The sequence below is a fragment of the Chenopodium album genome, chromosome 5 (genome assembly GCF_948465745.1).
Source record: "Chenopodium album chromosome 5, dcCheAlbu1.1, whole genome shotgun sequence".
NCBI lineage: Eukaryota > Viridiplantae > Streptophyta > Magnoliopsida > Caryophyllales > Amaranthaceae > Chenopodium > Chenopodium album.
In genome coordinates this window covers 8718056-8731558 of record NC_137838.1, presented here as the reverse complement: position 1 = coordinate 8731558, position 13503 = coordinate 8718056, and the positions used below count along the sequence as shown (strand labels likewise).

The window sequence follows — 13503 nt, the reverse complement described above, 5'->3', positions numbered from 1 at the left end:
CAAATAAGCAAATAACTTCCTTTGGATACACTTACATCTATGGGCACCCGGGTGTATATAAAAGGCGTTGATTGATTAGATTTAGATCTATATATTTTAAAATATGCGATTGTTAATATGCATATTTTTTTATTTATTTGATTTCACTAACAAATTGGTATTATTTATTCTTGTGAACCAAATGAATTTCTTAAAACGAGCTATTTAAAAAAAAAATTGAATTTCTTAAAACGTAGTAGTGTAGTACATTACACTATGCTATCTATTTAGTACATCAAATTTTTTATTTTATCTGATCTTAAGTAGTTTTTAATATTTGATATTTGAATTACTTTCTTGGAGCTTCTCCTTGTTTTTTTTTTGGTGCAAAAGGGGACTAACAAGCCCAAACAAAGAAAACAAACTAAGCAACTAACCGAGGGGTGGTAACACCTAGGACATCCTCCCTGAGCAGGTCCTTTATTTCAACCGGAGGTGTGTTGAAATAAAGGGTCCCCTCCTCATGAATGACTCCTAAATTAGCTAGCCTATCCGCTACCTTATTCCCCTCACGAAAACAATGAAAAATACAAAAATTACAACCAAAAGAACTAATGCTATCACGACAAATTCGGAGCATTTGGATGCCTTCCCCTCTTTGGAGTTGATCACTTTTCAGAGCCTCGATACAAGCTTTGTTGTCCATTTGAACTTCGAGCTTTGAGATGCATAAGTTCACTGCCATCTTGAGTCCTATTTCCACGACCATTAATTCTGATCTGTAAGCCTGGCACACACCAAAACTTGTTGCAAACCCACGAACAAAATTGCCATAACAGTCCCTGATTACCCCTCCTCCCCCAACTAGACCAGGAGAACCTCGAGCAGCCCCATCAGAATTTAACACCAACCAACCAGCTGGGGGTGCTAGCCAACGAACAAGAACCTGCTGCTTCCTTGCTGGGCTACTAGTGCGGGATAAAGCATCAGCACACTCACCCATCATAACCTTCCAAGTTTCATCAGCCTTGGCACGAATAAAATCACCCTTATTTGGAGGAACTTCATTGCCTCTACCAAATGCTTCACAATTTCGCCACTTCCAATTCCACCAAAGGGTAAGAGCAAACAGGACAGGCCACTTTTCAGAGTAAATAATCCCATCAGCCTTGAGGTTTTTTGTCATCCAAGATTGCAGATCCCCTGTGAAGAAAGAAGGATAATTAGCTGCGCTCCCCACTGCCTTCCATACCTCAGTAGCAGAAGAGCAATCACGCAGCATATGCAATAGAGTTTCATCAGCATCCAAATTGCACCTACGACACCTTGGATCATCTGTCAAGTGGCGCTTGAGTCTATTTGCGTTACAAAGTACCCTGTCATGAAGAATAAGCCATAAAAAGACTTTCACTCTTTGTTGAACTTGAGCAGACCACGCTAGATCCCATTTTGGATCTTTCGGGATGTGCTCTTCATCTTTGATTATTTTGAGAGCCTGCTTCACAGAAAAATTGCCTGTCTTAGAGCCTTTCCAGTAGCGAATATCAGCAACATCAGGGTCTTCAATAACTTTGTGCGCTGCTATTTGCTTCAGAGTATTCGAAGGTAAAAGATTTGCAAACAAATCCCAGTTCCATCCTACCCCTGCAGTCCACATTTCTTCAATAATAGCACCATCAATTTGTTCTGGAATCGGTGCAATAATCATATCACGCAAAGGCAGAGCAGTAGCCCAGCAATGATCCCAGAACAATGTGCTACGCCTATTACCAACAGCAACAGCAGAACCTTTGGTAACCCACTTAGCATTCTCAGTGATTCCCCTCCACACATTCGACATATTATTGGTAGGAGCAAACATATCAATATCGCACCTACCTTTACAATATTTAAACCTTAAAACCCTCGACCATAGAGAATTTGGCTCGGTTAACACCCTCCACCCAAGCTTTGCCAAGAAAGCAGAATTAGACTGTATAGCAGATCGAATTCCAAGCCCCCCTTTCTCCTTGGGTAATTGCAATGTATCCCAAAAGAGAAAGTGGATTCGGTTTTTCTCTTCACTTCCTCCCCATATGAATCTTCGTGCTTTTTTATCAATCTCATTACAAGTTATACGGGGAATCTTGGCAGTTTGCATTGAGTAGTTAGCCATGGTAGTGAGTGTCGATTTTGCAAGAGTGATCCTTCCTGCTAAAGACAGATATTTGGTTTTCCATCCCGTGAGCCTTCGATCGATCTTCTCACAAAGATGGGCATATGTTTCTCTAGTCACTCTATTTTTCAATGTTGGCATCCCAAGGTATAAGCCAAGGTCTTCTGTCGACTCCATACCTAAAGCTTCATTGATTCGCAATTGTTCTACCATGTTCACATTTTTGGAGTAATAAACCCGGGATTTCGCGAAGCTAATTCTCTGACCAGATGCACAGCAGAACCTATCTAAGCAGTCCTTCACAACCTCTGCTTGCTGAATTGAGGCTTCAGCAAAAATAATTAAATCGTCTGCGAATAGCAAATTGGACAGCATTGGACCCCCACGGCTTGCATAGATGGGCCTCCAACGATTTGCAAAAATTGCTTCTTCGATTACTTGGTTGAGCCTTTCCATACACAATACAAATAAGTACGGTGACAAGGGGTCGCCTTGCCTAATCCCACGGGAAGGATTAAAAGCCTCTGTTTTTTCACCATTCCATAACACACGCAAGGAAGAAGATGAAACACACTCCATAATAACCTCAATCATTCGAATCGGAAGGTGCATCTCCATTAAAGTATCACGAATAAAGGACCATTTTAGACGATCATACGCTTTTTCAAAATCAATTTTAATCTTCATGTATCCTTTCCCACTTTGTTTCCTCTTCATTGTGTGAATCACCTCTTGGACAATGACATTATTGTCCGTAATTTGACGACCCGGAATAAAACTCGATTGAGCATTTGAAATGATTTTCGGTAAAATGGGCTTCAAACGGTTGACAATAGCTTTGGTGATTATTTTATAGGTTACGTTGCACAAACCTATGGGCCTAAATTGAGACGGAGATTCAGGGCAATCAATTTTCGGGAGCAAAACAATGAATGTCTCATTGACTGATTCTGGAATTCCTTTCCCTTCCAAAACCGAGAGAGCCATGGCATATACATTAGGTGCAACAACACTCCAGTTCTTTTGATAGAAGAGTGCTTGGAAACCGTCTGGTCCGGGAGCCTTCAAGGCACCCATGTTCTGCACCACATAATCAATATCACTGACTGTATACGGCCGATTTAATTTGTTCCAGTCCTCACTAGAAATCGGATTGCAGACTCCAGTTGGGATTTAGATACAGTAGGACCTCCCTCATCTTTAAATAAAGATGAAAAATAATCCACCACCAGATTTTTCACCACTGCCTTGTCATGTTCCCATTCACCAGCAACATTTTTAATTGCGACAATCCTATTTTTCCACCTTCGAATAATGGTACTTAGGTGGAAAAATGTTGTATTGCGGTCTCCATGCTCAATCCAGTCAACCCTCGCTTTTTGATACCATAAAAGTTCCTCCTGTCGAAGAACGTCATCAAGGTCTCTACGAAGCTTGGCCTCCAATTTGATCAAACCTGACTGTTTATTCGTCGAAAGAGAGGATTGAATACCCTTTATCCTGGCCATCAGAGTTCTCTTCTCTCTAAAGATGTTATAGAACACCTCTTTGTTCCAGTCTTGTAATTCCTTTGAAAGGGAGGTAAGAAGAGGTATGAGGGGCGCATCAGCATTCCATTTCTCACCAAGAAATTCAGAAAATTTTTCATGTGCAAGCCAAGCGGCTTGAAAACGAAAGAGTCTATCAAGAGAGTCCAATGGGGCAAAACCATTAGAAGAGATGAGCAAAGGGAAATGATCTGATTGGAGAGCGGGAATATGTTTAACCCTTGCTTGCTCAAATTGCATACTCCATTCCGAATTACACAGCACACGATCCAGTCTTGCACTGCGTCTAGTTTCAGGGGTGGTAGTGTGGTACCACGCGCCCACGTGTGAGCAGGGCCATAAAACTCTACTTCGATGAGTTGACTATCATTAATCCATTGATTGAACTTAGCACTCCTTCGAGAAGTCTCATTGCAACTAGAATTCCTTTCCCATCCAAATCTCGTTTCATTGAAGTCTCCAGCTAAAAGCCATGGCTTATTATTAGTACGAGCAAACTCCGAAAGATCCCTCCAAAGATCCTGCCTTTTGGTGGGTTGAGGGCTAGCATAAACCGTGGACAGGTACCAGGGTTCTTCACCATTTCTAGTGATGGTCATAGTGATGTATTGACTCGATTTTTCAATAGGGTCAACACTTACAAGTTCAGGTTTCCAGTACACCCATATCCCGCCACTAAATCCTTGGGCATCAACCCTAGTGTGACCACCATAAGCCAACATAGTAGCAATTCGATCCGCTTGATCTCCACCCATATGGGTTTCAATCAACGCAAAGACACAGGGCTTGTTAACTCGAATAGTTTCACGCAACACATTCAAGAATTCCCTACTTCCAGCACCTTGAACATTCCACACCATACACGTTATGGGGACGGAATTGTTTATGTTTTGAGCACTATTCATAAAACCATCAGAGAGGGGAAAATTGGCTTGGAAAGTTTCGGAGATAAGTCTCAAAGCATGCTTAATTCTCAATGGTAACCTCATGGTTACCACTAATTCCAGTGTTGCCGGCATCGGCGGAAGCCATGAATGTATCTCCACCTCCATCTTGTGAGTCAGGGGGTCTGCCTCCCCCATGTATGGCTCCTCCATGGCCGAGGTTGCACAAATTGTTTTCTCCTGGGGGATTCGAAGGAAAATCGGGTTCGGGAGTAGGTGAGACATGAGTAAGAGATGGCTGCAATTGGCTTGTTGAGGGTTGAATTTGTGGGCTTGCTGAGGGGTTGATTATGCTAGCATTAGGGATAGCTTGGAAAATTTCATCATTATTCTCTTTTCCCTTAATTTCGGTTGGGATTGGAATCTTTTGATTTGCTGGCTTATTCTGTGGGGCTTGATTGGTTATATCATTTAGGATAGAATTTGAAGGAGATTTATTTGATTTCCTTATTTCTTGCCACTCTTTCGAACCTCCCAAAAACTGACCCTTAGACATAGGATTTCCTGTTGACTTCCCCGCATTAAAAATCAATTTACTAGCAGCAAAATTGGCGCCTTGAGAGTCCTCAGCTAAGTCAACTGTTTGCACATTATTCTCGAATATTTCACTCAATCCAGGCTCCAAATCAGCTTGGTTAACTTGGATTGGCACAATATGCTCCTGGTTTGACTCATTCCTTAGGATATTGAATCTAGACCCTCCAAGATTAGCTCCTTGATCGTTGACTGCTTTGACTTGCCCATTGTTTGAAATTTTATTCAATCCTTCTTTTCCGGCCACCGAAGCAGGCTTCTCCGGCCGTGGTGGGCGTCTCCTTGGTGGTGGTTTTTTAACCTGCATCCAAGTTCCATAATCTTGAATTTCAACAGTGGAGGGGGCCTTAGGAAGCTCAACAGTGTCATCAGTCATCTGATCTTCAACTTCAATCGGAGGTTGGATTTTTAGAGGACATGAATCTCCATTATGACCAATTTTCCCACAATCGAAACAAATCATGCGTAAACCTTCATACTGGACTCTCCACACTTGTCCTTTTAACCAGAATTTAGATAACAATGGTTTCGATAAGTCTAGTTCCACACTCAGTCTAGTGAACTGCCCCCTTTGTGCCATGGCTGTATTGTTGTCAATACGAACCACCTTACCAATTTTGTTACCTATCTTGTGTAAAAACTCTTTATCAAAATATTCTACAGCAAGATTAGGGATACGAACCCAAGCAGTCAAAAACCTCAATGGTTTATCATCTGGGATGAAATTGGGAATCCATTTCCTAATGGTGAGGTAATTGTCATCGAGCATCCATGGACCTTGAGTAAGGACATGGTTATAATCTCCCAAATTGGAGAATCGAGCAATGAAGTAATCATGCCCTATGTCTGTTAGGATCAATCCTCCTGTAAGCTCCCATTTCTTCTTCAATCGTTTCATCAACAACATGTAGCCAATTTTACTATCAAACATTTTGATAATAAGGGTATGTTTCCATGGTTTACGAATCCTCTGCTTCTCTTCTTTGGACAGTAGAATGACAGGACATTTAGGGTCATCAGGGAAATTCTCAAGGGCTTCATCATCATCCGACACCTCATCATCATCATCCAGCATTGACTGAGAGGAATGAGGCTGCAAGATGGGGCTGTTGTTCACCATATCCCTGAAGGAGACCCCTGCATTAACTTCCTTCCCCGGAGCAGGGGAGTTTAAAGGAGGTGGGATATTCACCCCACCCACCTGATTGTTGATAGCATCATCCTTAGAGAAGATTAGATGTGTTATTTTTCGTTTAGTTTTCTTTGTTGATCGAGCGAATTGATCACGAATTTCCTGAGAGGGTGCGAGATTGAGAGCGTTTTCCATGAGAGCGTTTTCCCTTACAAGGATGGGTTTCGCAGAGAGCATTTCAGAGAGCATGTTCGTGAGAATAAAATTCTAGTTGTAATATATTAAAAATAAAATAAAATCCTTGTTGTAATATATGACTCAAATTTTGTTAAATAAATTTTTCACTTTTTTTATTTTTTTTTATTTTTTTTTAATTTTTTTTTACCTATGTTTATTATTGTTGCTAATATGTAATGAAAAGATACATAAAATATTTTATTTATGTATAAATATGTTATCTTTTATTTATGCATCGTACAAGATTTGTTTCCAAAAATATCTTTTTTAAAAAATCAAAAAACTAAGGGTCTGTTCTCATTGACTGAACTCAGCTGAACTGAACTGAGCTGAACTGAACTGAACTGAACTGAAATGAATATTTTATAAGAGAAGGAAATTAGGAGCTGAACTGAACTGAACTGAACTGAACTGAACTAAACTGAACTGAACTGAACTGAACTGAACTGAACTGTACTAAACAGAACAGAACTGAACTGAACTGAACTGAACTGAGTTGAACTGAACTGAACTGAACTAAACTGAACTGAACTGAACTGAGCTGAACTGAACTGAGCTGAACTGAATTGAATTTCAACGTAAGAGAACAGGCCCTAAGGACACACCATTGCTAATGTGTCTTTTAGTGGAGTATATATATAATTATTGATCCTTAATTAGATGTAAGTATACATAGTCCCTGTTCTCTTCACCTTAATTTTGCTGAACTGAAATTATTTTTACCGAACTTAAATTATTTTTACTTAACTAAATAAATTAATTTTACTGAACTGAAATTATTTTTGCTGAACTGGAATTATTTTTACTGATTTTCTATTATAATTCTTTTTTAAGAAAACCAAATTTTACTGAACTGAACTTATTTTTACTGAATTGGAATTATTTTTACTGAACTTAAATTATTTTTACTGAACTGAAATTATTTTTGCTAAACTTAAATTATTTTTACTGAACTGAAATTATTTTTGCTAAACTTAAATTATTTTTACCGAACTTGAATTAATTTTACTGAACTGAAATTATTTTTGCTGAACTAAAATTATTTTTATTGATTTTCTATTATAATTCTTCTTTAAGAAAACCGAATTTTACTAAACTGAACTTATTTTTACTGACTGAAATTATTTTTACTGGGCTGAAATTAATTTTACTGAATTGAACTTATTTTTACCGAACTGAAATTATTTTTACTTTAATATTATTTTTTAAACATGAATAGAACAGAGCCATACTCAATACATAATTGTATTTTGTTTTGTGATCCTGATGACTTTTGTTATCAATATATTATATTACCATTGTGACTTCAAATTTTTAATTAACCTGTACAACTTAGACTCTAGAGTGAAAAAAAATGTTGAATCACATTGAGACTAGTAGGGGGATTTTTTTTTTTTTTTTTTTATTTCTATTTTTTTTTTATCAGAACTACACAAGTATTAGCTCATTTTTGTTGACTAAAAAGATTTACATTTTGTTATGTCCATGGAAGTATAATAACCTTAGGGCCGAGTAATTGTAAACCAATTAGGCCTTTTTTTGGTCATTTATTATTTGTTTACCATACATAAATCATAATTATGTGTTTAATGCTTTGCAATGCATAACTTTAACATTAACATAAGTTTGCAAGATCTCTCATATAGCTGATTAAAATTTCCATAAAGGATACAAATAAATCACAATAGCATGTCAAATAAGAGACCGTAAATAATGAATGCAATGTTTTTTATGTAGATGAAGTTATGGCTGCAACGCGAAGATGTCGAGCTCTCTGGTCCCCTGAGATTTCTGAAGCTAAGGCATTGCTTTTTGCTCTTAAAATTGGGAAGAGTTATGGCTACTTGGATATTTTGCTTGAGTCAGACTGCGAACTTGTTATTGAAAAGCTTTCAAAGAACGTGCTGTCGTTGGAGGCTGATGCGGTTCTTGGTGATATCGTTGCTCTATGTTCTGATTTCTTGTATGTTGGTTGGTCTCATATGAAACGTGATGGTAATACCGTTGCTCATAATTTAGCTAAACTAGTTCCTTTTGGTTTTGAACAAACTTGGGAAAATCAAGATGTTTCGACATTTTGTCCCTTAATTAATTGAAGGTTCTAGTTTGTTTCAAAAATCTAGACACAAAGCAAGTGTACAAGGAACATTATTTTCCTAATTTTCATTCGTGAGTTTTGTAATGGGCTTGAAAGGGAAGGATGTTGAGTCAGTGGCTTAAATCAATCCATATAAAGCCCCTAATGATTTACAAGGTAAATATATTTATATGGACATAACAAAATGCAAATCTTTTTAGCAAGGTATCCTTCTATCACTTGTGGTTATAAAAAACCCTCCTACCAATCTCAATATAATTCAACATTTTTTAACTCTAAAGTCTAAACTGTATTAATTAATTAACAATTCGACTTTACAATGGTAAAGTAATTAAGTAAGGAACTACACAAATCATCTAAGGGTCATACAACATTATACAATCGTATATCGAGTTTTTATACTTTCATTCCTCTTATTTACTCCAATTTTCGAAATCAAAAGATTATATATAAAATGGACATGAAATATGTATCATCAAATCTAAACTTTATCACTAATCAATTATTTTTCACAATATAATTACTTAATTAGTGAGTGTGTAGCTTTTTATGTCCAGCCTTTGTCTAGCTCATAACAATGTGGTAAATTACTCTATAACTAAAATTAATTGCAAGTTTGTCAAATTTGTTGTACATGCCCATATTTAAGCAAGCATAACTAATGAAACAACTGTACATTGAAGATTCCACACACCCCTCTGATATTTATAGCGCCACAACTTTGAATAACTTCGTAATCTATGATGCACAAACCACCATTTTTATTTGCTAATGAATGATGAATTACTTTTATATAGAGTTTATAGGCACATTTATGCTAGTTTTATAGTTGATTTTTGAGTCTTTTGTCTCTTTTTAGGTCGTAATTGCATAAGTTGTCCATTTTGTGCTCTATTATGCTCCGTTTGTGTTTTCTTAATGTTCCAGGTAGTTCTCATAGCTATTTGGACGCTCTCGGAAGAATTCAGCATTTGTCGTTGGATGGAGGGATGTTGATTTGAGGCCGATGATTCATTGACCTTGTGCTTATATATGTATGTAGATTCTTTGAAGCAAATCGGAGTTGTTTCGTAGCTCTTGTTGCAAGTATGAGATCGTTTTAGGCCTTTGGTGCATTGACAATTTGAGTTGCTAAGCATTCTTGCATCGAGCTAAGCTCGAGCTATAGCTCAGTAAGGCAGCAAGTCAAGGAAGCTCCGAGCTATCGCTCGCAAGCTAGCTCGCCTATTAGCTCATCACTGCCATACGCAAAGTCCTATGCGAGCTATAGCTCGCCAGCTAGCTCGTCAAGGCAGTAGCTACATTCGACGAGGAGCGATAGCTCGCTCGTTAGAGAGCGATAGCTCGGTGCTGCTCCATCTTTTCTTGGTCGTTTGACGTAATCAAGTCGAGTATCGTGCCACGTCATCAATTATAATCCAATAGTAATTCAACTTATGTATTTATTATTTTCTTATTACTTTTCTTTAATTATTTTCTTTAGATTAGTTTTAGGATAATATAAATACTCAAGGGATTTTTATTTTCCCTTATGCCTTTTTATGCCTTTTACATCTTTTTTATTCTTGACGTTCTTTTGAGTTTTTCTCTCGAACCCTAGTTTCTCATGGCATCTCCATGGATTCTTCCATGGATGATTCTTGGGTTTACTATTTTAATTCATTAAGGTATTTTATTTCTATTTTCTTGCTTTTTATTATGTTTTATTCCTTTGATCTAGTTTTATTTATTTATTTCATGCTAGAGTAGTTTTATTTCTAGGGTTTGGGAATCCATGTTTATTTTATGAATCTTGATTGATAATTTTAATATTTTGATTATTGATTTCTCTAATTGATAGTGTTTTATTGTTAATCTTGCAACCTGATCAATTGTTTGATTAATTATTGTTAATAAGAGTTTGAATCGAAAGATCTTACTTTTAGAGGCTTACCTACAATTAACAATTCTGATTATGTTAGCGACCGAACTACATATGTTGAATTGAGAGCGTTAAGACCCGACCGTAGGCTTAGTAATTGCTCTAGTTAATTGATTAATTGAATTGTTATTGGTATTTTGATAGGTTTAGAACTATAAGCATGGTGAACCATAACCCTAGGTCCTTTTTATTATTTGTTTTATTCCTATTTTATTTTAGATCTATTCTTAATCCCAATTTCGTGACTTGTTTAGTTTCATCAATTTCTTAGAAGTTAGATTGAATACCATCTCTCTGTGGATTCGACCCTACTTGCCCTACTACATTGTTAGTTGGATTCGTTAGGAATTTATTTTTGACAGGTGTACGACAACCTATCAAATTTTGGCGCCGTTGCCGGGGAGACGGAATAATTTGATTTGACTTTTATTTTTGGTTGAACTAAACTTGCGTATATATATTTTTTTATTTTGTATATACTTCCTTTTTGTTATACTCTTATTGTGTTATCATGGAGTGGTATGATTATAATTTATATGGGATGAATGATTTTAATTATCAGGGGCAATATGATTATAATTTTGGGTATTGTAATGCTAATATTTCTATGTTTGATGCATCATATGATTATCAAAATTCACAAAATATATGCATGAATTCCTGTGAAAATTCTTATTACCCTGGTGAGTCTTATATGCATGATTTTAATTCCTCTTACCAACCCTTGGTGGATAATTATACACAACCCAATTCATCGGAGTGTAGGGAACTTTTCAATATGATGAATGAGTTTATTGTTAATCAGCATGAAGAACTTAATGAATTGATGCATGATTGTCAACGTATTTCAAAATCTATTGAATTACTTGCTGTGCAACAATATTCTAACCAACAGGTGATACATGATGATAAGGATATTGGTTTTGAGGATTGTATTTCAGTGGAGGAAAGCGCTAATTTGACTCATGATATTTACTCCCCGTCAAGTGAAAGTACAATAGAGGAAAATAATTTCTCATCTATCTATGAATCTGATGGTGAAAATTTTTGGAATGACGATATAGAAGTAGTGGAGAAGGAAGAACAACCAATTATCGTGAAGTCCTTGGTTGAGAAACCATTGGTTTTGGATCTTCTGGTAGTTGAAGATCTTGTTGACAAGCTTATTCATGAGGGTGAAGTTGAAGGTAAAAGCATAGGTAAAAACATTTATGTCGAGCCTAACATATCTCCTTTTTATATCCCGTCTTCCCAGAGGCTTGATCTAGTTCCTTCATTCACTATGTCAAATCCTCCATACTTTCTCAAAATGTCTCCATTTCATGATACACTTGGTCATGTGGACCTTGATGATTATTCAAAAAGGTCTACATTGCCTAAGGGGAAAACAGGGGTAAGGTGTATACATTCTTTTTCTTTTTATTTTAACTTTTCTTTTTCCGATTATTTTTCTTTAATTTTTTTTAACCCTCTATATTTCAAGATTTGTGTGCTTGCAGTCAAGCCATATGTGGTGCTCAATGATATGTTTGCAGGGGCGTATGATAAGTTACTCAAGGCATTGGATTCTTCCGATTGACGAATTGAGTAGGGTCGTGCGGGACCTTAAAAACCAGCGCTAATCGGGAGGCAACCCGACTTTCTTCTCATTTTTTTTATCTTTTTTTTTGTTATTTAAATCATAATGCTAATGTGTGTTCAAGTGATGAACTTTGTTGCTAGGTACAAACATAGCTAAGTTGCGTACTTGGCTACGTCGGCTACCCAATTACAACTACCAATTGTGGTGGAGGTGTCTACACCCTTGACGCTCCCTTCGCTTACCCACCCGTTTGTGAGTTGTGCCCCTCCCTTATTTATGCTTTAGTTTCCTCTCTGTTCACATTGAGGACAATGTGATGTTTAGCTTGGGGGAGGATGATTGTCATCATCACTTTATACATGTTAGTTGTGTTTTAGCCTATTTTTTATTGCTTTGTAGGTGTTGTATGGTTTGTACCATTCACTAGGAGTGGGAGTTTACATACAACGAAAAACAATGTATTGCTTTCTTAGTTTTTATAGTGCATACTTGTGTCTATTTTTCATATTTTTGACTTCGAACCGTGTGCGGATTTGGTTTGACTCTCTTGAGCTTCTTTTGATCTCAGTTATAATTCTAAAATTCAGTCGGTTTGCGCTATACATTGCTAACTGCTTAACACTGGGTGAATCAATTGAATGGTTTGTGGAAAGATTGGTTGTCCCATATCAAGTATAGCCAGCCAATTCTCTTGTTAGGTCACCTTACTCTGTGTTTGTGTGATTGGTGCAATTTGTTATTTCAATGACTTTGGCTTGAGATTTATTAGTAATTTGACTATGATTCACGCATGCCGCATATGATAAAGGCCATGTTCTTTAGGTAGCCTTCAGATGATATTTAGATACTTTTGTTCCCATTTTGCTCACCCATGTTGTTGCCTTGTCCATTCATTGATATATAGCTACATTACAAGCCACTTTAGCCCCATTGGTTACTATTCCCAAGTCTAGCTAGCTTGGGGAGCTTGTTGATGTGGTGTCGTTGTTTGTCATTGTCAAGCTTCATTTTATGCGAAACATATATGGTGGAATGATTATTGAAGAAAAAAAAATTTGTATTTATAGTTGAGAAGTGTTACTTGAAGATGTGAAAAAAAAACGAAAGAAAAAAAAGAATAAAAAAAAGCTTGTTTATATGCAGTTCATTGAAAAAACCAAAGAAAAAAAAGGGCAAAGAAAAAGGAAAAAAAAGAAAGAAAAAGATTATCCATGACGATGTATAGTCGATTTCAATCTTGGTTCTATATAATGTTTTAGAGAAAGTTGGTGATGTCAATTGGAGAATGAATTTTAGATCTTTTTTTTTGTTCGTGTTTATGTTATTGCTCCCCAAGTTGGCTTTTTCGCTCACATTTTCCTAAATATTATCCTA

At 36.8% G+C, this 13503-nt stretch overlaps 1 protein-coding gene across 1 annotated transcript; it reads right to left on the bottom strand.

The window, feature by feature from the left end:
• Positions 1 to 3255: 3255 nt before the first annotated feature.
• On the bottom strand, positions 3256 to 4541 carry LOC145632538 (uncharacterized). Its single transcript, XM_081684908.1, has 2 exons — positions 3901 to 4541; positions 3256 to 3814 (listed from the first exon to the last, which is right to left on the bottom strand). The coding sequence occupies exons 1-2, from the start codon at positions 4539 to 4541 to the stop codon at positions 3256 to 3258; spliced, it is 1200 nt and encodes a 399-aa protein (XP_081541034.1).
• Positions 4542 to 13503: the final 8962 nt, after the last annotated feature.

Excerpts from the sequence above, each read along its gene's own strand:
- LOC145632538 (XM_081684908.1), bottom strand. The coding sequence starts at position 4,541 with ATGGTGTGGAATGTTCAAGGTGCTGGAAGTAGGGAATTCTTGAATGTG. Across the intron at positions 3,815-3,900 it reads TGCAATTTGAGCAAGCAAGG|ACTCTTTCGTTTTCAAGCCG; the intron begins GTTAAACATATT and ends CTCTCTTGATAG.